Below are 23,491 nucleotides of genomic sequence, written 5' to 3'. Positions count from 1 at the left end.
CATGTATTTACAACATTGCAAACTAATCTCTTGTAAATCCTTGCTTTGAAATGTATGAAGCGACCCAACAAAGAGCTCTATTTCTGTATCATCATCATGTTTTGTCCTCCAACTGTATGTCTATTATTGTATGTTCCTCTATTTCACTGCAAAGTGATTGCTTTCATTGCATTCATGACACTGTAACCTTTGGACTGGTCATTTTGCACCATGTTGGACTTGCTTCCATGTTTGTTACATACAAATCTGAGTTTGCAGTTTGTGTATCCTTCCGTTCGGTCTTTATGCCATAGCATCCGTTTTAAATTGAATGCACTCTGATTTTTTTCACTGCATGCAAACGGTTAGGAAGCACAGTTTTCACACACCCTGCAATTATCTGCTGTACTTTGCAAGAAATTAACTTAACTTTTGAAATAACCAGGTCAAAGCAAGGTTATCAGTTATACTACAAATAATTCAGTCTCTAATTAGTCCTGTTCACTGATCAGATTCACCTAATTTAGTTATTTTATGAAGGTCAGTGTTTTTTGTCTTGCATGAATCTCAGTATTTAAGATGTTTTTAAATGAGTTTGTCTTGTGGTTTCATTCCCCTTTCTGCTCCAGTTGCTGTGTGTTGCATGGGCCTGCCAATGATAGTGATTTGAGGAATCTCTACAATTGATGACTTCTGTTCAGTGTTGTGGAGTTATGAAATTGGTGTGTCGTGGAGTGCCTCTGTCTGTGTGCTCTCCACTGCTGACAAGGCTTTAAGCCATGGGTGGGCAAACTTTTTGGCCCGAGGGCAATTGTATGGTGGGCCATGAACACTCACGAAGTTGTGGGTTGGGGTGCGGGAGGAGGTGAGGGTTCCGGCTGGGGGTGTGGGCTCTGGGGTGCAGCCAGAAATGAGGAGTTCAGGGTGCAGGAGGGGGCTCCAGGCTGGGGCAGGGGGTTGGGGTGCGGGTGTAGGGGGGGCGAGAGCTCCAGCTGTGGATGCAGGCTCTGGGGTGCAGGAGGGTGGGACCAACAGGTTCAGAGGGGGGATCAGGGCTGGGGCAAGGGGCTGGGGTGCAGGAGGGGGTTAGGGGTGCAGGCTCCGGGCAAGCCTTACGTTAAGCAGCTCCTGGAAGCAGCGGCATGTTCCCCTTCCGGCTCCTATGCGGAGGTGCGCCAGGTGGGTCTACACCAGGGGCCGACAACCTTTCAGAAGTGCTGTGCCACTCTAATTTAAGGTTTCATGTGCCGGTCATACATTTTAATGTTTTTTAGAAGGTCTCTCTCTACAAGTCTATATATTATATAACTAAACTAGTGTTGTATTGTAACAGAAACAAGGTTTTCAAAATGTTTAAGAAGCTTCATTTAAAATTAAATTAAATTGTTGATCTTATGCCCAGCCTGCTCAGCCCACTGCTGCTCAGGGGTTCCATCCCAGCTGCTGGACCCGCTCAGCCCGCTGCCAGTCTGGGGTCCCGGCCCTGCCCATATACAGTGGGTACCTACCTTCTCCCTGGTTCTGGCCCATTCTTTTCTTCTCTCTGCACTGAGCTGAGGGTGGGAGTGCACTGAGCACAGGGCTAGGGGAGAAGGGTCTGACTGGGAGCTAGAATGAGGGAGGGGGCTCAGGGTTGGGGCAGGAGGTTTGGTGTGGGGGCACTTACCTGGGCAGCTTCCATTTGGCGCAAGGGCTGCGGGTGGGAATGTGGGGGGAGGGGTGCAGGAGCTCCCGTTTGGTGCTCAGGGTGGGGATGTTTGGCTCAGGCTTGCTGCACTCGGCTGGACGCTCCAGCCTGGGAGTGCGGACCCTGTGGCTTGCCGCGCCGGCAGGATTTTTAATGGCACACTGGAGTCCCAGCAGGCTCCAGTGTGCCATTAAAAATTGGCTCACGTGCTGTCTTTGGCACGCGTGCCATAGGTTGCCGACCACTGCTCTACACACTGCCCTGTCTGCAGACGCCGCCCCTGCAGCTCCCATTGGCCCCATTCGCTGGTCAATAGGAGCTGCAGGGGCGGCGCTAGGGGCAGGAGCAGCATGGAGACACCCCTGGCTGCCCTTATGTGTAGGAGCTGGACGGGGGACGTGCCGCTGCTTCCAGGAGCCTCGTGGAGCAAACCCCCGACCCTGCTCCCCAGCAGGAGCTCAAGGGCCAGATTAAAATGTCTGAAGGGCCAGATGCAGTCCTGGGGGCCATAGTTTGCCCACCCCTGCTTTAAGCAGTCCTACTTCAGACCAGGCACAGTGGTAGGTCCTTAGAACCCAGCAGCCTCCTATTCAGGGAGAATCTACTTCCTGCTGCTCGTCTGCTGGGGGCTGACATCAGCGGACAGCTCCCAAACAAAGCAGACAAAAGTGACCAAACAGGGGTTTGTAAAGGAATCACAGAGGGAAGACAGAGCCATGCAGGGAGTTTTGGGCAGGAGAGAGGAAGGGGACAGATCAGCCAAGGTCAGAGAAGGTGGGCTGGGGAGAGAAGGCTCCATGTTTGAAAACACAAGCCATGTGCTGCCGCAGAGGATCCTGGATGCCCCAGCCGACTCTGACCCCAGCCCAACGAATGTTCTGGAGTGGTGAGGAAAAGGAGGCAGAGAAATGTGTGCAGTTTATTTTTGTACAGATCAGTGTATTTCTCATGTGATTAAAGGACAGTATTAGAATCCTGTGCAGAGTGGCTGTGCATTTCATGCATTATACCTGCCATTTGCCCCTTAAAGACATGAACTATCTGCCCAGAATACCCACATGGCTGAAATTCTGGAAGACAGTGTGTTTAAACTATGGGGCAGGGGGTGAGGTCTGAAGGCTCATCACTGTCCTAGGGCTGGGCAATGGGCCACTTGGCACAGTTCTCAGGAGGGGGTGCTAGAGAGAGGTTCTGCACCCCGATTGTGCCTAGGGACCTCAAGATAGGGGCAGTACCTGGACTCTGCTGAGACTCTGAAAGCTTAAAACACATAGGGATCCAGCAGCTGAATCCCTTCACAGAAGTCTGGGGAGCGGCCAAGTGGGAGCGCTGTCCTGGAACTGTAACAACAGGTGGAGGATTTTACATTCTCTTATTTTCCTTTTAATGTCAGTAGCTTCCAGTCCAGTTTGGAAACACTGCAGCCACCTCCTCTGGTTCTCTCCCATGTTTCTTTCCAGTTCTTGCTGACTTCTTCCAAGAGAAAATTAACAAAATACAATGTGACCTTCCTGTCCTACAACTCTGTCATCCTCCACAGACGCCGATGTTTCTTGTCTGCTGTCCTCCTCTAGCCCCTCCACTTGCCCCAGTGACCTTTCCCATCCCATCTCCTGATCATCCTTGCACCCATTCTCATCCACTCCCTTACTCTCCTTCTGGGTCTCTCTCTCTCTCCTCTGCCTCTTCCCCTCACAATACAAGCATGCTTTAGTCTCTCCCAAAAAACAAAACAAACATCTCTTGCTTGACCCTACTTGCTTCCCCATCTTCCTTCTCCGTTTCCTCTCTAAGCCCTTTGAACACACTTGACAATTGTTGTCTCTCTTCCAATTCCTCTCCAATTTATTCCACTGAAATAGCTCTTACCAAAATCTCTGATGATCACTTCCAAGCTGAAGTTCAGAACCAGTACTTCATCCTCATCCTCCTTGACTTGGCTGCTGACTATGACACCATCAGCCATGCTCCTCTTCTTGAAATCTTGTTTTCACATGGCTTCTGTGACTCTGTCCTCTCCTAGTTCTCCTCCTGCCTCTCACTGCTCCTTCGGTGTGTCCTCTGAAAGATCCTTTTAAGGATTTTTAACAGAATAATTAACCATTGGAACAACCTGCCAAAGATCATGGTGGATCTTCCATTACTGCCAATTTTTCAATCAAGATGAAGTTCTCTGGCCTGTGCTGTACAAGAGGTTAGACTAAATGATCATAATGGTCCCTTCTGGCCTTGCAATTTGTGAATCTCCTCATCTCCTCCTCACCACCATCAACAATAACTTTCTTGGGGGAACTCCACAGGGCTCTGTCCTTGGTCCCCTTCTCTTTACACCTTATCTCTGGACAATCTCATCCACCAATACAAATTTAGTTACCATCTCTATGCTGCTGATATGCAAATCTACCTCTCTGCGTGAGACATGTCTCCTGTCCAAACTCAAATCTCAGTCTGTCACTGAGATCTCCTGAATGTCTAGCCATCATTCAAGCTCAACATGGCTAAAATAGAGCATCTAATCTCCCCACCATTCCCTAGTCTCTCCTTTCTTGATCACTGTTAAAAACCCACCATCCTGCCTGTCACTCAGACCTCTAACCTGGGTGTCATCTTCGACTCAGACCTCTCTCTAGATCCTCATACCCAGGTTATGTCTAAACTTTCTTGATTCTTTCTTCATAACATCTCTAAGATAAGCCTTTCCCAAGGGTGGCAGAGCCTTTCCAAAAGTGGGGGGATCAAGGGGCCATCCCCTGTGATCCCACCCCTTCCCCTTCCCCAAGGCCCCGCCCACAGCCAATCTGGAAGCCGAGAGGAGATGAGGAGCCTGCCCAGGGTGGGGCCAAAAGCAGCCCCCCATCCCTGCCCTCCAGGCTCCCTACCCAGGTGGAGGAACACAAGCTCTCCACAGCTCTTACCCCAACCCAGCTCTGGCTGGTGGTCAGGGCCTTGGAGCCACAGCCCAGCCATGGTAAGAGCCATGCAGGCAGCTATAGGGGGCTGTGGTGTGGACCTTCCACCTGCCCAGGGTGGGTACATGGGCTGGGGAGGCTGCTTGGACCCCCCACACCATGGGCAGGTGGAGGGTCTCCTGCAGCTCCCTACAGCTGCCTATGTGGCTCTTACCATGGCCTGGCTGCAGCTCTGAGGCCCTGCCCCTCGGCTGAAACTGGGTCGGGATAAGAGCTGTGCAGGCAGCTGTGGAGAGCCAGCATCTGGATCCTCCACCTGCACCTGCCCAAGGCTGGGCAGGGACCCTGGCAGGCAGGGACTTGGACAGGGGGCTGATTTAGATCCTACCCCCAAATAAGGTGTTTCTGCGACTCCCACAACTGCCCAGGCTCCCAGGCTGGGCTCCACCAGCTGCTGGCCTGGCTGGGGGTGCGGCCTTGGAGGGAAGAGGAGGGGAAGGAGGCAATGTCTGCCCTGGTGAAAAGTGGATGGGCCAAGCCCCTCCCTTCCCTCCAGCCCCTCCCTGTTCCAGTACCACTGACCTTTCCCCTCCATCCACAAAGCTCTCATCATCTTGGGGTATTTCTACATAGCAACTGGACACCCACAGCTGGCTTGTGCTAGCCAACGCGGGCTCTCAGGGCTCAGGCTGGAGCCCGGGCTCTAGGTTTTGTGGGATGGAAGGGTCCAAGAGCTCAGGCTTCAGCCTGAGCCCTTCCAAGAGAGGCCTTGGAAGACTGGAGGAGGGCTAACATAGTGCCCATCTTTAAAAAGGGGGAAAAGGAAGAGCCAGGAAACTATAGACCAGTCAGCCTGACTTTGAAGCTACTAGAGCAGCAATTCTCAAACTTCCTTGCACCGTGAACCCCCTTCTGACAACAGAAATTACTACATGACCCCAGGAGGGGAGACCCAAGCCTACCCCAACCCTGGTGCCCTGGCTGCGGGAGGGGGCCAAAGCTAAAGCCCAAGGGCTTCTGCCCTGGGCAGGGGGTGTGTAACCTTAGCCCCCCTTCCCAGAGCTGAAGCCCTCAGGCTTCAGTCCCAGGCAGTGGGGCTTGGGCTTTGACTTCAGCCCCAGGTGGTGGGGCCCGGACTTGGGCCCTAGGCCTCAGCAAGTTTAACACCAGCCTTGGTGACCCCATTAAAAAAGGATCATGACCCACTTTGGGGTCCTGACCAACAGTTTGAGAAACCCTGTACTAGAGCAATGTATAAAACTTTCAATTTGTGAACACCTGGCAGATGAAGGGGGTAACACTAGCAGCCAGTATGGATTTACCAAGAACAGATCATGCTAAACCAGCTTGATTTCCTTTCTTGACAGGGTAACTGGTTTGGAGAGTGGGGGAATGTGGACTTCAGCAAGGCTTTTGACACAGTCCCACATGACATTCTGATCAGTAAGCTGGAAAAGCATGAGCTTGGCAGAACAGCCATTAGGTGGATACAAAAGTGGTTAAAAAACTGCAAACAAAGAGTAACTACTAATGGAATGATGGCAGATTGGAGGGAGGTCTCAAGTGCGGTTCTACAGGGATCTGTTCTGGGTCTGATGTTGTTTAACATCTTTATTAAAGATCTGGATGTAGGAACAGAAAGCATCCTGGTCAAGTTTGCAGATGACACAAAGCTGGACGGGGCTGCCAGCATTTTGGAGGATAGATCTAAAATACAAAGGGAACTGAAGAAATTGGAGAACTGAGCTATAGACAATAAAATGAAATTCAACAAAGACAAATGTGAGGTGCTATCCTTAGAGAAGAAAAAACAAATACACCAATACGGAGTGGGGATAACTGACTTGGCAGCAGCATGAATCAGCAGTTTGATGCTGTTGAAAAAAAAATAATGCAATTTTAGGTTGCATGAACAGAGGCCATAGTATGAAAGTCACGGGAGGTGATCGTACTGCTCTGCTCGGTGCTGGTTAGGCTTCAGCTGGAGTATGTGTCCAATTTTGGTCACCAGGGTATAGAAAGGATGTGGAGAAACTGGAAAGGATCCAGAGGTGAGCAACAAAGATGATCAAAGGGATGGAATGCAGCCATATGAGCAAAGGCTGAATGAAGTGGGTGTATTCAATTTGGAAAAGAGAAAATTGAGGGGGGACATGGTAGCGGTCTTCAAATATTTGAAAGGCTGCCATAAAAAAAATGGAGAAACGTTCTCTTTTTGCCACACAGGGCAGGACAAGAGGGAACAGGTTCAAACTACAGCCCAGCACATTTAGATTAAATCTCAGGGAAAGCTTCCTAACTGTAGGAACAGTAAGGCAATGGAACAGACTCCACGGGAGGCTGTGGACACTCCTTCATTGGCAGTTTTCAAAAAGAGGCTGGATAGTCAGCTGCCTTGGATGATTTAGACACAAGAAATCCTGCATCTCAGAAGGGGTTTAGACTAGATGACCATTGTGGTTAGGGTGACCAGACAGCAAGTGTGAAAAATCTGGATGGGTTGGAAGATCATAGGAGCCTCTATAAGAAAAAGACTGAGGCGACAGCGCAGTGGTCAGGCACCCCACGTGTACAGGCTGAGGACATTGCAAACAGGGCTGGTGATTTGCTAAGAGAAGGAGAAGTAACAGTGGAATTAATACAACAGAGCCACTTAAACTGACAGCTGCTTAGAGAAGTGGTTTGCACTAATCCATTGATGCCTTCCCATTATATGCTGCCGAGTTAGGGGAGGGCTGGTTGGAGGGGTCCTGGCACGTCTCTTGGGCACTGGCATTGGTCAGAGAGCGGAGCCCCAGCAGCAGGCCTTGCCTTGTTCTGCCCTCTTGGAGCAGCTGTGCCACTGCTCTGGGCCGCGATAGCAGTGAGCCACAGCTCTCTGTCCCCTCCCTCTCACTGCTGGAGTACTCTGCCTGCAGCATGGCTACTCCCTCCCCAGTAGGCGGAAATACCTTCAGCTGGAATCAAAACAAAACTGCAGTCTCCTCTAGTAGAATACCCAGCCCCACATGATGGGCATGGGGCTTGGAGCATTGCTTGGTGCCACTCAGTGAAGGAATGTGTTGAAGGAAGCCAGTGGCTGCAGTATGGCCCAGTGAAGCACACTGCGAAGGGGGAGGGCAATGAGCAGGATCCCACTTCCTGTAGCGTGGTGAGCAACAAAATACTCCAGGAAGAGGGAAGAGTGAGAGCGTCACTGCCGGAGCCTGGCCAAGCAGTGCCCAGGTGGAGGGAGTAGCGGTGGAGGGATGGCCTGCAGGGTGGTGGTGGTGGACAGGGTGGGGAGTGCGCTATTGAGCCATAATCTTCTTAAACCACTTCTGAAGAACAGGGAGACATCAATGGATTAGTGCAAACCACGTCTCTAAGCAGCTGTCGGTTTAAGTGGCTCTGTTGTATTAATTCCAGTCTCATTTCCCCTTCTCTTAGCAAATCACCAGCCCTGTTTGCAATGTCCTCAGCCTGTACACGTGGGGTGCCTGACCACTGCGCTGTCGCCTCAGTCTGCCTCTGCAGCAGTGGGTACCCAGGGAATCCATTGCGGAAGGGGCTCCCACTGAGACAGAGATTACGTTCGCTTAAGCTGCCATTACCCTGCAGTGTTTAATTATACAGTCACCCACAGCAGAACTGCTTTTTGGGACTCTCTTATTCCCAGTGACCTTACCATGGAACTCACCCCACTACAATCCTCTCTGTTACGGTTCTTATGCCTGGATGGTCACTGGCTCTCTTGGCATGTCTTCCCTTCCCGGGACTGTGGTGCTCTGTCTGTTGGTTTGGTCTTGTTTTGTTGTTTGTTTAATAATTTTTGAACGAGAAGAAACCCAACAGTTCTGGAGCAGGGACCAAGAAGGAATCCAAAAGCTTGGTCTGCGTTACACCTCATCATAGAAAGCTTGGCTAACGCTAGCACCTACAGATTCCTTCCTTCCTTTTCTTTTCTTTTCTTTTTTTCTTTAAAGAAGGTTAAATATAGTATAATCCTCGGAGGAGAGCAAATCCTGTTGTAAAACTTGGTGTCCAGCATAAAAATTACCCAGCACTTTTACTAAATCAAGACCATTCTGCAAGAAACAAATAATGAGGTATCAGCATCCTCTGTCTGGAGGGAGGGAAATAGCTGGGTTCTTACTAAAACAGCTTCCTACCTTTGGATTGGTACAGTAGACAGAGAACATTTACGCAGACTCACCCTCGTAACACAGAACAAAAACAAGGGTTCATTGCGAGGGGAGTCACTGCATCACCAAATGCACAGAGGGAGAAAGGAAGCAAGTCTGTAAAAAAGGGAGAGTGTCCTGGCAAAGAGTCTCTGTCTGGTGAGTGTCTCGTGGCCCGTAGCCCTTGCTTTGATGGTGTCTTCAGGACGGTTATGCAATGCGACTGCCAATGGCTCCTCACACAATGGAAATGACATTGACTTTGAGCTTTGTCAGGGTGAAACAAAGATTTCAGCTCCTTTGCCCACAAGTTTATCTGTGCAAATAGCAAAATCCCTTCCCCAGCCTATGTGGCTGGGCTGAGACCGGGGGAAAGAGTAGTCGAGTCCCTTGAGGGGAAGCTTTCCCTAGTAAACAGGGTCATTTTACAACTAAGTCAGAACTTTTGACACAGGGTGCGCTGTGAGAGAAGGTGGGTCTGAGTCGCCTTCCCCTGACTGTACTTGGTTTTCTGATGCTCAGCAGCCAGCCTTCCCTGTTCAGGCAAGAGGCTTTCAGTCCACATCCTGCGTGGTGGGTTTTTTTTTGGTTTTTTTTCCATCTCATCCTGGTTTCCTACTTGGTTAATTCTGCAGGAATTCTCTCTCTCTCCCCCCCCCCCACCCCCGTTTGCTGTCATTGCCTCAGAGGCGGCATCGAGAGTATCTTATTTAGAGTTAATCATCCCCTAAACAGAAGGGTCTAGGTAAGCATCGGCAGGGGCAATGGACTGCAGGGCCTAGGAGAGGCCCAAGGTGAAGCTAAGTCTTGAAGATCTCTCAATTTTAGAGCTGACAGAGAAAGGCAATTCCATTTCACAGAGGATTTCAAAATTTGGTTTAATTAGGAACAAAACCCCAAAATGTGTAGATTCTCCAGATGGGAATGGCGCCCCACCTCCAGGTTGTCCGGCTGGTGGGCTGTGAACCTGGGAACCAAGGTCCCCAACAGCCAACCAGGCAGGCTGCAGAGGACCCAGGTGGGCAAGTTGGCAGAAAACCAGGCAGGCTTCCATCAGAGCCCTGCCTGAATTCCATCCAACCTTCAGCAAAATCAAACTGTCCAAGGGTTTGTCAGAAATGTTCTAACCAGCTCTACTCTGATTTGGTTGTTGTGGCATGTTTGATATCACTCAGATTCAGCACCTTTGGAGATGTATTTGCTCTCTAATTCAGTGAAAGAAATGTCTCCTGCTTCCTCTCAGCTCCCTCCCCAGGTCCCAGAGCCAGCTAGATTGGATTGCAGGCCTAAAACAAAACCTCTTCATACAAGAGAGAAAGCAATAAATCCTGCACAAACTGTAAGGCAAGAAGATGCTGGCTCATTTGCATTGTAAGATTCCAGTAAACATCGCTTAGAAAGATCTGCACTCAACGTCTAAGGGGCCTTGTTTGCCGGCAGCAGCCTGCCCTTTGCTGCTGTTTGGAGAGCAGCACTCTGCTTTGAGCACTTAGTCAGGTGTTCCCCTCTGCACACGCAGATGTGTTAGCACCTCCCATATGCTTGGCTAGTGTTAAAAAAAAACATGCTCTGCATTTTTAACCAGTTTTTATGAGGCCTTGTGGGTTATTGTTATAAAGCACCAGGTGCATTTATAGAATGCAGATAATGAGAAGCTGAACACACTATAGCTCCTATTTCGCTCCCACACATGCATATGTATTAGTTCTTGTGTGCCACTGCCTAATCACCTCTTTCCTCTTCCTGTAGTGGCTGAAGGATCCTGGCCCTCGCAATGAGAAGAGGACCCTCTTCTGTGACATGGTGTGTTTTCTGTTCATTACTCCCCTGGCGGCAATCTCAGGCTGGCTGTGTCTTCGTGGTGCCCAGGATCACTTGCAGTTCAACAGCCGGCTGGAAGCCATTGGACTGATAGCACTTACTATTGCACTTTTTACTATCTACGTCCTTTGGACACTGGTGAGTGAACAGCAAAATGCCACCCAGGGTCCTGTTCCATTTAAAGGTGTTTCTCAGTTACAGGAATTCAAAGCAGAGTATCCCAGAAGGATAGTTTGTGTTCCCAGAGCTCAGCCATGGCTGTGTCTGCAGTTCCTCCATAGCTGCCCAGCCCTTAGTCCAAACCAAGAGGCACATCTTTGGCTGTTCCCATTAAATACAAATAAATAAAATTTTAAAATGTAACCTGCTGAGGTCAATGACACTTGAAAATGAGTTTCTGCCCGTGCATGCTAACTCACTGCACATCATCAGGAACGTCTGCAGATGGACATGAGGGCAACATGCCCTTTTGGTGTAGTGTGTGCAGTGTGGGATGTAGAAGTGGACAGACCAAGCCTGACATTAGCCTGGGGACTGGTGTGGTTAGCAAGCATGGGGAGAGGAGTAAGAAGCCCAGCTGTTCTTTGTCTTCCTGTTTTCAAATAAAAATCCCTGAATCTTGGCGCTATGGTAAAAACAATACTGTGGATAAAATACTTTCTGAGATACCATAAGAGCATAGGAATCTGCACTCCTATCAGGCTGGTCAAAGGCTTTATAAAATATAGCAGTGAGGTATAGTCAGGCTCTGTCTAAGAGCAGCACTGTTATGGCGAAGAGGGAAAAAGTAGCACTAGCCTATAGAATGGTTTGTGGGACTCCTCTTGGAGATCAGCTGGGGTCACTGAAATTCCAGTAGGAAGCTATCAAAAGGATTTCTTAAAAGCTCTGAGAAAATGGCCAGGGGCCACAAAGTGGTCTGTTTCAAAGTCTGACTCCAGCCAAGCTGGAGAAGACCTGTCGTCCTCTTCTCACTTGAGAAATTGTAACGGTAAGTCTCTTGTTGCAGAGCAGTCCTTTCTTCGAGTGATTGCTCATGTCCATTCCATTGTAGGTGTGTGTGCTCACCATATGCACCAGTGCTGGAAGTTTTTTCCTCATTGGTATCCGTAGGGGACCAGCTCTGGCACCCTCTAGAGTGGAGTGCGTATGCGCCGGTATAACGGGCACTGCCAGCCCCGTCCCTCCCTCAGTTCCTTCTTACTGCCAGTGTCGGTGCTGGAACACTCCCCTTGGTCTATCAAGTGGCTCTCTTTCAGTGGTTCTTTGAACTTTTATTGTGTAAATAGTTGTAGACAGTTATCAGTTTCCTTATAGTGTTAGTGTATTTAGTTATTCATAGTCCCTCGAGGGACTTAGCCCAGGGACAGGGCATGTCCCGCTCCCCGGGCTTCAAGCTGTGCAATCATTGTAAGAAACCTATGCCAATCAAAGAGCCACATCTTGGTTGTTTGAAGTGTTTGGATGAGTCCCACATTTGTGAAAAGTACCGTATTTGCAAAGGATTCAAGCTTTGGACCAGAAAAGAGAGAGATGTCAGGCTGAAGTCTGCTCTTGCACCACCCTCGGAGCCTGCACATTTGGACTCGGTGCGAGTACTTCAGCATCGACAAGAAGTGTGCCCCCAGCATTGGCTGCCTCCTGACGCCCGTCCTTGTCACCGGTAGGAGACAAAAGGCACAAGAAGCACACCAGGAAGGGATGCTCCCTGGGATCCACTAAGGGTAAAGATAAGGGAAAAGAGGAGCCTGGAACAAGGTGGGCCATCTCGCCATCACCGGAGCGTAACCAGGTGGCAGCCTTGCCTATTGGCCAAGTCCACACTGCGACCTGCCTCCTAGCCTAGGGAGTGGTAGAGACGTGTGATACCTCATGGTTCTGTCCACCTCAGACGGTTGACTTTCAAGTGGCAAAAGTCATCTTCTCTCTCCTGTTGCTGCCTATTCCTCAGGAAGAAAAGCTTAAGACCCCTCCTGCCCACCCATTTCTGAGGGAAAGCCCTCAATGGCACCCCTGCAGAAGCCACCCCCGGGCACCGTACCCGGGCCCACTCCCAAGGACCAGAGCTGCATCCCAAATCGCAGACCCACAGCTACTCAGCAGGTTTCTGGCGATTGCCAAGTTCCAGGCACCAATCTCCGGGATCCACACATCGATCATAAGATCCACGGTACCGGGCCACAGAGGTGCGCCACCGGTCCCCAGAACTCTGGCAGCGGTCACCCGAAAGGTGCCACTCCCTGGTTCACAGGCGCCGCTCACCAGAGCCTCAGCACTCCCCACCCGTAGTCTCAACACCACTCTTCGGAGAGACACCAGTTTCTGCACCCCCGGAGACAGTCACCAGAGTCCCATCGCTGGTCACCGGACCATTGCCGGTCGCCGGAATCCAGACGTCAGTCACCGGAGCGTCGTAGACAATTTCCATACTCCTGATCACAGTCACCAAAGCCTGCGCACCATTTCCTGAAGCGAGTGGTGTCGTTCTCCAGATTATTACTGGGCATATTAGCAGCACTGCTGATTGCCGGACATGCTACACGGCTCAGCGGGGACCCGATACCACTGCCTGATTGGCAGGCACAAGACCGCCAGACATAGCGGGGAAGCCTAGCCTATGGTGGCGCCACTGTGGTCACCAGAGGAAGACTATTCCTCCTTGGGCTCTGAGAGTAAGGTGTTGATGGCCCCCAGGGAATCAACTGCCATCTGCACAGCAAGCAGGTTCTTCCCAGAGCCAACCTGCAGGCATGTGGCCACAGGGTCAGTGGCCTGGGCCCTGGCAAGTCTATAACCCATGGGCAATTCCCCAGGCTGGGAAACTTCAGGCCCAGTGCTCAGTCTCAGGGGCATTGGAAGAACCTTCAGCCTTAGTGTCTCGACCGCCCCTGGGCTCGGACGTCACATCGGTCCAAGGGGCCCAAGAGCTACTTTCTCCAGTGGACATGGTTCCCCAGGGAGGGGACATAGAACCCGCCCCTCTTTCCGGGCTGGCCGCTGCCTCCTCATTGCCTGATGAGGCAGTAGCTGGCCTGTTGCAGACTGTGCCTCAGGACAATGTCAAAGCCCAGCAGGAACTGCTTAAATGGGTGGCAGCCAACCTGGGATTGCAGGCAGAGGAGATGTCCGAACCCACGGACTCCCTATTTGATGTCTTGCAGCAGCCCCGGAAAAGGTGGCTGTAACCATGTACGACGTGGTAGTAAAAATCATAAAAGCCCTGTGGCAGAAACCATCATCCCTGCCACCCATTTCGAAGAGGGCGGAGTGCAAATACTACGTTTCTGCAAAGGGGTTTGAGTACCTATATACACAGCCCTCTCCCGGGTCTCTGGTGGTTGCGGCTGCCAATGAGCGCAACAGGCAGGGGCAGCCCAGCTCGACCCAAAAAAATAAAGATGCCAAAGGACTTGATCTGTAGGGCAGGTAAATTTATTCTATAGCCAGCCTACAGCTTTACATCACAAACCACCAGGCTCTGCTCGGCAGGTATCACTTCAGCATATGGCAGTCCATGGCCAAGTTTGCTGATTCACTCCCGCAGGACACCATATGGAAGTTCGATGCCATACTAGAGGAGGGCAGGGCAATTGCAAGAGTCTCCCTCCAGGCCGCCTCAGACATGGCAGACTCCGCGCCAGAGTGATGGCCTCCGTGGTGGCCATGAGAAGGGCATCATGTCTTCAATCATCCAGTCTGTTGGTGGAAGTCCAACAGTCCATTCATGACCTCCCGTTCGACGGCTCGTCCCTGTTTGCTGAACAAACGGACAGCAGATTACACGGCCTAAAAGACTCAAGGGCCACTATTTGCTCGCTGGGCCTGTACACTCCAGCCCATGCTGGAAAGAGATGTAAACCTCAGCAAATGCAGAGATGCACGGGCCAGACCAGAGTGGAACCATACTGCAGAAAGAGATGGGGATATAGGCATCGCCAAGGCAAATCGCCTGCAGTGGAGCTACATTTGGGCTCGAGCCACACCCCTCACAAAAACAGGCAATCATTGTGAGAGGACGCTCGAGGGTGACCTCCCAGCCTGCAACCAGGATCTGTCTCACCCTTTATTTTCCCATCATCTGTTACCTTTCCTCCCTGCTTGGACCTCCATAACTACAGACCGCTGGGCCCTCAATACAGTGGCAGTGGGGTATATCCTCTACTTTTGTTCTATCCCCCCCTTCCCACACCCTTCCCTGTACCACCTCAGGGACCCTTTTCACGAGCAATTGCTTACTCAGAAGGTGCAAGTCCTCCTGTGGCTAGGGGCCATGGAGGAAGTTCCAGCAGAATGAAGAGGGAAAGGTTTTTACTTCCGGTACTTTCTCATTGCGAAGGCCAAAGGAGGGATAGGGTCATCCTGGACCTGCGAGACCTCAACAAATACCTCAAGAAATTGACATTCCTCATGGTCTCCCTTGCCTCCATCATCCCCTCTCTGGATCCTGGAATGCCGCCCTCAACCTAAAAGGTGCTTACTTTCACATCTCAATATTTCCCGGACGCAAGAGATTTCTATGTTTTGTGGTTGGTCAGACACATTACCAGTTTGCAGTGCTCCCATTTGGCCTAGCAACAGCACCAAGAGTGTTTAGAAAGTGCATGGTAGTATTTGCAGCTTACCTCAGACATCGAGGGGTCCAGATCTATCCCTGGCTGGATGACTGGCTCATCAAGGGTTGCTCCCAGAAGCAGGTGCAGTGCAGTATCGAGGTGTTGCAAACCACTTGTCATGCCCTGGGCCTGTTAATAAACAAAAATCAACACTGGTCCCTGCTCAGAGGATAGTGTTCATCAGAGCAGTCCTCGACTCTACCCAAGCCAGAAGTTCTTACCACAAGCCAGGTTCAGAGCAATGTCAGATCTGATTGCCCAAGTCATCGCACATCCGGTCACCACAGCTCAGGTCTGTCTCAGACTCCTAGGGCACATGGCTGTGTGCACCTACGTAGTCCAGCATCAAAGACTGCAGCTGAGGTCCCTTCAAACGTGGTTGTCATTCCACAGCCAGACACCCCTTGGAGGGATTCCTCATGATTCTGGCCCAGTTACTCACCTCCCTCCAATGGTGGTGCAACCCAAATACAGTGATGGAAGGGGTTCCATTTGCGGTTCCATGGCCTACAGTGTCCCTGGTGTCGGATGCATCCAGCCTCGGCTGGGAAGTACACCTTGGTGCCCTCAAAACTCAAGGACTACGGTCACAGTAGGAGCTGTCGCTTCACATAAAGGCCAGAAAGCTCAGGGCCGTTTGTGTGGTGTGTGAGGTGTTTCTTCCCCCATCTATCTGGTCAAGTGTAACAATGTAAATAGCGGTTTAAAAAAGTAAACGTTTAAACTTTTAAAATTGTACCGGTTAAACGTTTAACCATTAGGATTCTGGCTGCGCTGCGTCCCCCACGCAGAGCCCTGGGTGCAGGGCCGGCAGCCAGGACGCTGGGGCACAGGTTGGCAGCCAAGACCCTGGATGCGGGAGGCCAACAGCCAGGGTGCTGGGGGCTGGCATCAGAGTCCCACAGCAGTTTAAACGTTAACTGTAATACCTTACTGATAAGACTGATGCTTATCGGTTACCCGTTTAACATTTTACATCCCTAGTCCAGTGATGCAGGTACTGGCAGACAACACGGCCTCCATGTTCTATGTCAACACACAAGGGAGAGTCCAGTGATCAGTCCTGTGTCAGGAAGCCCTTCACCTGTGGGACTTCTGCATCCAGCACACTATCCACCTAGAAGTCTCTAACCTCCCTGGTGTCTGGAACACGCTGGCGGATCACCTCAGCAGATCCTTCTTCTCTCATTGTGAGTGGTCCCTCCACTCAGAGGTTGCCCAGATGCTCTTCCAGAGATGGGGAGCTCCCCAAGCGGACCTGTTTGCCAGAAGACAGTACAGGAAATGCCACCAATTCTGTTCACTACAAGGTCTCGACAGCAACTCACTGTTGGGTGCCTTCCTTCTGTCGTGGTCAGAGGGTCTCATGTACGCCTTTCCACCAGTCCTGCTAATCAGCAGGGTCCTTTCCAAGATCAAGAGGGACCAGGCATCAGTCATTGTGATCGCCCCGACCTGGCCTCGCCAGCATTGGTTCGGCACTCTCATGGACTTGGTAGTGGCAGCCACATGGACTCTTCCCATCCGTCCGGACCTGCTCTCTCAGGATCACAGATGGTTGCTGCACCTGAACCTCACTTCTCTCCATCTCACAGCATGAATGCTGCGTGGCTGAGCCCCAAGGAGCAGGCCTGTTCCCATCAAGTTCTTCTGGAAAGCAGAAAGCCCTCCACTGGAGCCACCCACCACATGCATCCGATGAAGTGGGAAAGCTCCTGCTCCAATACGTCTGTTAGTGTATAAGGTGCCACAGGACTCTTTGTCGCTTTTTACAGATTCAGACTAACACGGCCAGCCCTCTGATACTTGACTGCCTTGCAAAGTGGAAACACTTCTCTTACTAGGCTTTGGAGTGAAATATTTCCTGTCAGTGTCTCTTTACAATCAATCCTGGATTACCTCCTGCATCTAAAACGCCAGGGCCTTGCCTTTTCATCGATCAAGATGTACTTGGCAGCCATATCAGCCTTTCATCCGCACGTCCAGGGAAGATCAGTATTCTCACATAAGATGATCATGTTCCTCAAGGCCCTCAAGAGGCTGTTTCCTCCGGTCCGCAGGACCACCCAGAGGATTCAGGGGGCCTGGGGCAAAGCAGGGGAGCTCTGGCACTTGTACTCACCCGGCGGCAGTCCGGGTCTTCAGCGGCATTTCGGCGGTGGGGGGCCCTTCAGTCACTCCATGTCTTCAGCAGCACTAAAGTTACCCCACCACCAAAATGCTGCCGAAGACCTGGACCGCTGCCAGGCCAGGGCTCATGGGGCCCTTGTGGGGCCTGGGGCAAATTGCCCCACTTACCCCCCTTCTGGACGGCCCTGCCAGTTCGGGATCCGATTCCCCAATGGGACCTCAATCTAGTCCTTTCCAGGCTTACCGGTCCTTGGTTCGAGCCTCTTGCTCTCTCTCTCTTGCACCTGTCATGGAAGGTCACATTCCTTGAACCCATTACTTCAGTGAGGTGAGTCTCCGAGATTAAAGCCCGCACTTCGGAGCCCCCATATACGGTGTTCTACAAGGACAAGGTGCAGCTGCAGCCCTATCCTGCTGAAGGTGGCGTTGCGCTTCCATGTCTATCAGGATATCTTCCTCTCAGTGTCCTGTCCCAAGCCTCACAAGACCAACGAGGACAGACACCTGCACACTCTAGATGTCAGGCATGCCCTGGCTTTCTGCTTGGAGTGCATCCAGACCTTCCGCAGATCAGTTCAGCTCTTTATTGCGATAGCTCACAGGATGAAGGGTCTTCTGATGTCCTTTCAGAGGATTTCAGACTGGATCACCACCTGCATCTGCACTAGTTGTGAATTGGCACAGGCTGTACCTCCACGGACAGTGAAGGCTCACTCGCCTAGGGCTCAGACGTCTTTGGCTGCCTTCCTGGTGCATGTTCCTATCCAGGACATCTGCAGGGCTGCCACATGATCTTCGGTACATACATTCACCATGCACTACACCATTACCCAGCAGGCCAGAGATAATGCTGGATTTGGCAAAGCTATTTTGTAGTCGACACGGCCATGAACTCGTGCCCGCCTCCAGAGGTACTGCTTGGGAGTCACCTACAATGGAATGGACATGAACAATCATTGAAGAAGAAAAAACGGTTACTAATCTTTCATAACTGTTCTTCGAGATGTATTGCTCATGTCCATTCCAGGACCCACCATCCTTCCCCGCTGTCGGAGTTCTGACTAGAAGGAACTGAGGGTGGGAGGGGGCCAGCAGTGCCCCTTATACCAGTGCATGCACACGCCACTCCAGAGGGCGCCAGAGCCGGTCCCTTACTGATACCACTGAGGAAAAAACTCCCAGCACCAGTGCATGTGGCGAGCACACACACCTACAATGGAATGGACATGAGCAACACATCTCGAAGAACAACAGTTACAAAAGGTTAGTAACCATTTTTTCTTACAATATGCAGAGTTCTCTATTGTAGCAGAGCAGCCCAGCAATACTGCTTTAAAATTGTCTGTCACTGCCTTGGAGTTAACAAGGCCCCATAGACTCCTGGGAATCTGTAACTGGCACTGTTTCTGGGCTCTCTGCCTCAGCTGTGCATGGGATGCTCAGGGCATTGTTACTGGGAACAAGATCTTCCTGCACGCTCCCCACTTGCCCACCTCCAGGGCATGTTGGAGAAGTCAGTCAGGAGCACATGGCCTGAAAGAGGGGGAAAATCAGTCTGAATTTGACATCTAAAGGCAGTGTCATGTTGTGTTGTATCTGTGTGCCCAGCCCCACCCACTCTTTCTGAAACACAAAGAACTGACCAAAGTCTGGGGCATAGTTCCCAGCCTTCTTTGGTTGGAGCCTTCCCCTCCCCACATAGATTGTTGCCCCCTTTCTTCAGCGTTATGCCCCTCACTGTGCTGTGGTGCCTCTGTTTTCTGTCCAGTTTCTCTGTGAGTTTGTGGATGTGGCTCTTTATTTTGTTTTCGTTCTCTCTCTCCATCCCTTTTCTGCTCCCCAAACACACACACGCTGTCTCTGCTGCCATATGGCCAGAAAGGGAGAACATTGGAGGTGGGGAGCAAATAGGCAGGTGATGGTTCACAACTCTGTGGGTAGGCCACTACAAGTGTGTTCCCCTCCCCTTCAGCTTTGGGAACCCCAGGTCCGGTGTGAAAACTTAGCCCAAATCGCGCTGCAGCGTCCTGATGTGAAACAGTTTGTGGAGTCCCATGTCCATCATCCCAGCCTGCTTCTGGGGTTCCTGATCCATCCAGCCTGGCAAACTTCAGTTGCATCACTTCTGAGTTCAGGCTGAGTCATGCAGGAATGTTTTCAGAGGGAAATGAGGAAAGGCTGAAAGCGCAACTGAAGTGTAGTAACTGCAGACAGGAAAACAAGTTACTGCAACTTAAAAAAACAGAGCTTGGGGCCAAGCTCCACCATCGCCTGCTAATTGTAGGGATTTGACCATATGAGATTCACTCACCCTCCGGATCCTGAGCCTTGCTGAATGTTCCCTCCCAGAATGCCTAGTGGGACGTTTATTCTAACCCCAGATCTGGTGCTCTGGTTAACTCATGCACAGGACTAAGATTCCTGTTGCAGTCCCTTACAGAGACACCCTGTACTTCCATGGCATCTCCATAGATCCTTTCCAGAGGGCACTGGGACTGGTGTAAACCAAATCAAGCAAACTCTGGCCCAGGAATGTGTGCTCTCAGCAAATCCAGCTGGTCTGTATTCAGAGGTGAAAGTAAACTGGTACGGGCTGGTATGGAGGACCGGTAAGAAAAGGAGACTGACTGAGGGAGGGAGAGAGAAGCCTGCTCCCTGCATAAGAATAGTTTAAACTCAGCTGTTCCCTGATGGTTCAGCCCCCAGGGCTAGGTTTCTGGTATCCTTGTTAATTTCACTCACAGTAGCTGGGGGGAGGGGGTCGAGGGGACGGTGTGTTTGACCATGGCTGGGGCAGTCCTTTTCTGCCCCTGGGATGAGGGGATCTCTCCAATACTAATATACACAACAAATACAAGCATTTGGCTGCACAGCTTGAATCCAGAGCTAATAAAAGCAGGTGGAAGGGGGAAACTCACTGTCACATTGGTTACTCGGCTCCTCCCTCCTCCTCCAGCCAGGCTGCAGACAAGGCTCTGCATTCTCCCCCACCCCACCCCCAGCAGGAGTTCTCCTCTAGGCTGTAGCTTGCAGTAGGGACACTGGCTGAGATGCCTGCTGCTGCTGCCTGCAAAAGAACAGTTTAAACTCAGCTGTTCCCTGTGCAGTTCAGTGCCCAGAGTTAGGAGCCGTTTCTGGCATCCTTGTTAATTTCACTCCCAGTTGTTGCTGGGTGTGTGTGACCATGGCAGGGGCAGTTCTTTTCTTTCCCCGGGATGAGGGGATCTTCTAAAAACAGTCAAAATCAGGAACCATTTCCAAGTTCAAATCTATCCCATTCCCTCCCCAGCAGAGGATCATGGTTGTGATGTCCAAACTGCTTGCAGATCCTCTTTGAAATGTTACTGTTTAAAAAAAACAACACAAAAAACATGGAGAACATGGTGGAAAGATGTGTCATGATGATTAGGGTTTATTTTGGGCAAAGCAATTTTGCTAAAGCAACTAAAGATTCACAGGGAAAGCAAATAGCCCCCATAGACAAAACCACAAAGGGATTGGAGGGGAAAACTGAATATTCAGGGAAATTATTGTGCCTCATTTGAAAGAAATAGTAGTTTTCATTCCAATCCACTCTCTTTATATATTGATTTAAACACCTGAAATGTCCTTAGAACATCGGGTGCAATCTCAGATCTCCTTTTGTTTTGTCCTGCCTGCAGAGTGCAGAGGCTGAAATTGACAAAACTTTCTCTAAATATCTTGTATATTTCATGAAGGCTATTCCAGCCGTGCTGGACTACATCGACTTCCACGGCAGGGATTGAAAGGGCTCTGGGCTGCCCGCGACTGTGGGCAGCTCTGAGCCCTTTAAATCCCAGCCACAGCTGAGATTTAAAGGACTCAGAACTCTCCGCTGCTGTGGGCAGCCCAGAGCCCTTTGAATCCCGGCCACGGCTCTAGCGGCCGGGCTGGGGCCAGGATTTAAAGGGCTCCGGGCTTCCCTCAGCGGCAGGAGCTCTGGGCCCTTTAAATCCCTGCCCCAGCCCCGCAAAAGCTTGGGGTTCCCCCTGGTGGCCAGAGCCCCGGGCCCTTTAGTTTGCCCCTGAGCCTCGGGGGGCTCCCAGCCACCTCTGCAGCTGGGAGTCCCTGGTTGATTTAAAGACTCTAGGTCTCCCAGCCACAGCCGGTTCCCCGGGGCCTTTAAATCTTGAGAGGCCACACCTCTTCTGGATGAGGCCACACACCCCTCAGGACTCCGGCAGTACCGGTAAGTCCTGGAAGTTACTTTCAGCCCTGTCTATATTACTAGTTAGGGACAATTTCTTAAAATAAGAAAACAACAGAAACCACAGTCTTGAGTTTGCAAACAATCAGTAAAATTCCTCAGCAAAGGCCTGAAGCTGAAGGCCTGATGAGATGTGTCCTAGCCACTTCCGGCACAGCTTTGTCTCTCTTAGCGTCAGTGGGCTGTGGAAAGAGTGCAGGAATCCATTTTGCAGGGCTCAGGAAAGCAGCTAGTGCTGCCATTATATCTCACTAGCATTGTCCTCTACTGGGCACAGGCATTTACCTCCCATCCATTCTGTGGCAGGCCCCGGAAGCTCAGTAATCAGACTGATACTTTGTTGTCCATCAGGTTTCATTCCGTTATCATTGCCAGCTGTATTCGGAGTGGAGAAGGACCAATCAGAAAGTCCGCTTAATGATTCCGGACTCCAAGAGCCCTCATCCTGTCCAGCATTCCCTGCTCTCCACCAAGCTCATGAAGAAGAATGCAGATGAAACAACTGTGTGAGTTACCCCATGCTAGGTATCCTCCGAATGGGGCAGCTGTGAGCAAGGAGAGGACGAGAGTGGCTTTGCAGGAATGTCGCCAGAGAAGTGGATTGAATCTTTTTCTGTGGACAAGGTGTGTGGAAGCTGCAGCCACCTGGCAAAACAATCACCCCAACCAAAGGAACTTTGCACTCAGCGAGTACAGTACTTTAGTTTGAGGCAAACAAACAGATGATAAACATTTGGCTGTGTGAAATGGCCCCAAAGGGCTCTGAGTCCACAGAGACAGAAAGCCATATGTGTTTATCTGCCAGAATTCTTTCTTAAAACTAAATACATGATGTGGAAAAAATCCCTCTATATAGCTATATATAAATACTATTTTTAATGGCCATGCATATTGTGTTTTCAGTCCTTTTGTGTTGATATAGACATTGTTCTAAGCTTCAGTATAGAAGCTGGCAGCCTGATCTCACTCAGAGGTTGAATCTGGGCCGTTTCTCAATATGAGCATATAAAGAACACTTCTCACTGGACATTGCTAAAAGTTCCCGTGTCCTTTGCACTAAATGGATTTTGAGATCATTGCAGCAGGTTTTCTCCTTTGTTTTCTGTAGTGGTGGTTATTGTCCTTTTGACAAAGTTGTGTGTGCTTTTAATAATTATTATAATCCCAGAAGGAGTAAAATGACATAATACTGAATGGAGACATTTTGTATTGTAAAATACTGTAATCTTGAAAATTTCACAATGTTTCAGAATATGAAAACTCTCACTTGAAGCTGTGAGCTCATAAAATATGAAATTATCACTTTATCCCTAGGACTCTGCTGTGTTCAGCTGTTGGTATATTATCTCCGCTAAACATAACACAGTGAGTGACTCCAGGTGCTAAGAGGATAAGATCCTGAAAATCACTGCATGAGCCAGAGACAGCCCATTCAGGAGACCCTTATTTGCTTAAAACTATCTGAAGGCAGAGGCCTGGTCCACACTATGCTGTTAAACCGATTTTAACAGCATTAAATCGATTTAATGCTGCACCCGTCCACACTACACTGCTCTTTATATCGATTTAAAGGGCTCTTTAAATCAATTTCTGTACTCCTACAAAACGAGAGGAGTAACGCTAAAATCGATATTACTATATCGATTTAGGGTTAGTGTGGACGCAAATCGACGTTATTGGCCTCATTCTTTTACAGTAGCTACCCACAGTGCACCGCTCCAGAAATCAATGCTAGCCTCGGACCACGGACGCACACCACCGAATTAATGTGCCTAGTGTGGACACGCACAATCGACTTTTTATAATATCTGTTTTATAAAATCAGTTTAAGCTAATTCGAATTTATCTTGTAGTGTAGACATACCCTAAGAGAGGAGCTGTCACCACCCCCAAAAGAGCAGAGTTGAGTTCTCATTGGCTAATGTATCCTGTTCATGTTCCCTAAGATCAACATATACGCT

The 23,491-nt window shown here is 50.4% G+C and overlaps 1 protein-coding gene across 4 annotated transcripts in view; it reads left to right on the top strand.

Moving 5' to 3' along the window:
* The window catches only part of MARCHF2 (membrane associated ring-CH-type finger 2), a 77,891-nt gene extending 55,054 nt beyond the window's left edge, over positions 1-22,837 (top strand). For all 4 annotated transcript variants that reach the window (XM_050933820.1, XM_050933818.1, XM_050933821.1 and 1 more), the window contains exons 4-5: positions 10,488-10,697; positions 21,882-22,837. In XM_050933820.1, the coding sequence (XP_050789777.1) occupies positions 10,488-10,697; positions 21,882-22,040 (369 nt within the window). In that variant the 3' untranslated portion in view covers positions 22,041-22,837. The remainder of the gene's footprint in view (positions 1-10,487; positions 10,698-21,881) is intronic.
* Positions 22,838-23,491: the final 654 nt, after the last annotated feature.

This window comes from Gopherus flavomarginatus, chromosome 24, assembly GCF_025201925.1.
Source record: "Gopherus flavomarginatus isolate rGopFla2 chromosome 24, rGopFla2.mat.asm, whole genome shotgun sequence".
NCBI lineage: Eukaryota > Metazoa > Chordata > Testudines > Testudinidae > Gopherus > Gopherus flavomarginatus.
Note: the sequence above shows the minus strand (reverse complement) of the source record. Positions and strands in the feature narration are given on the sequence as shown.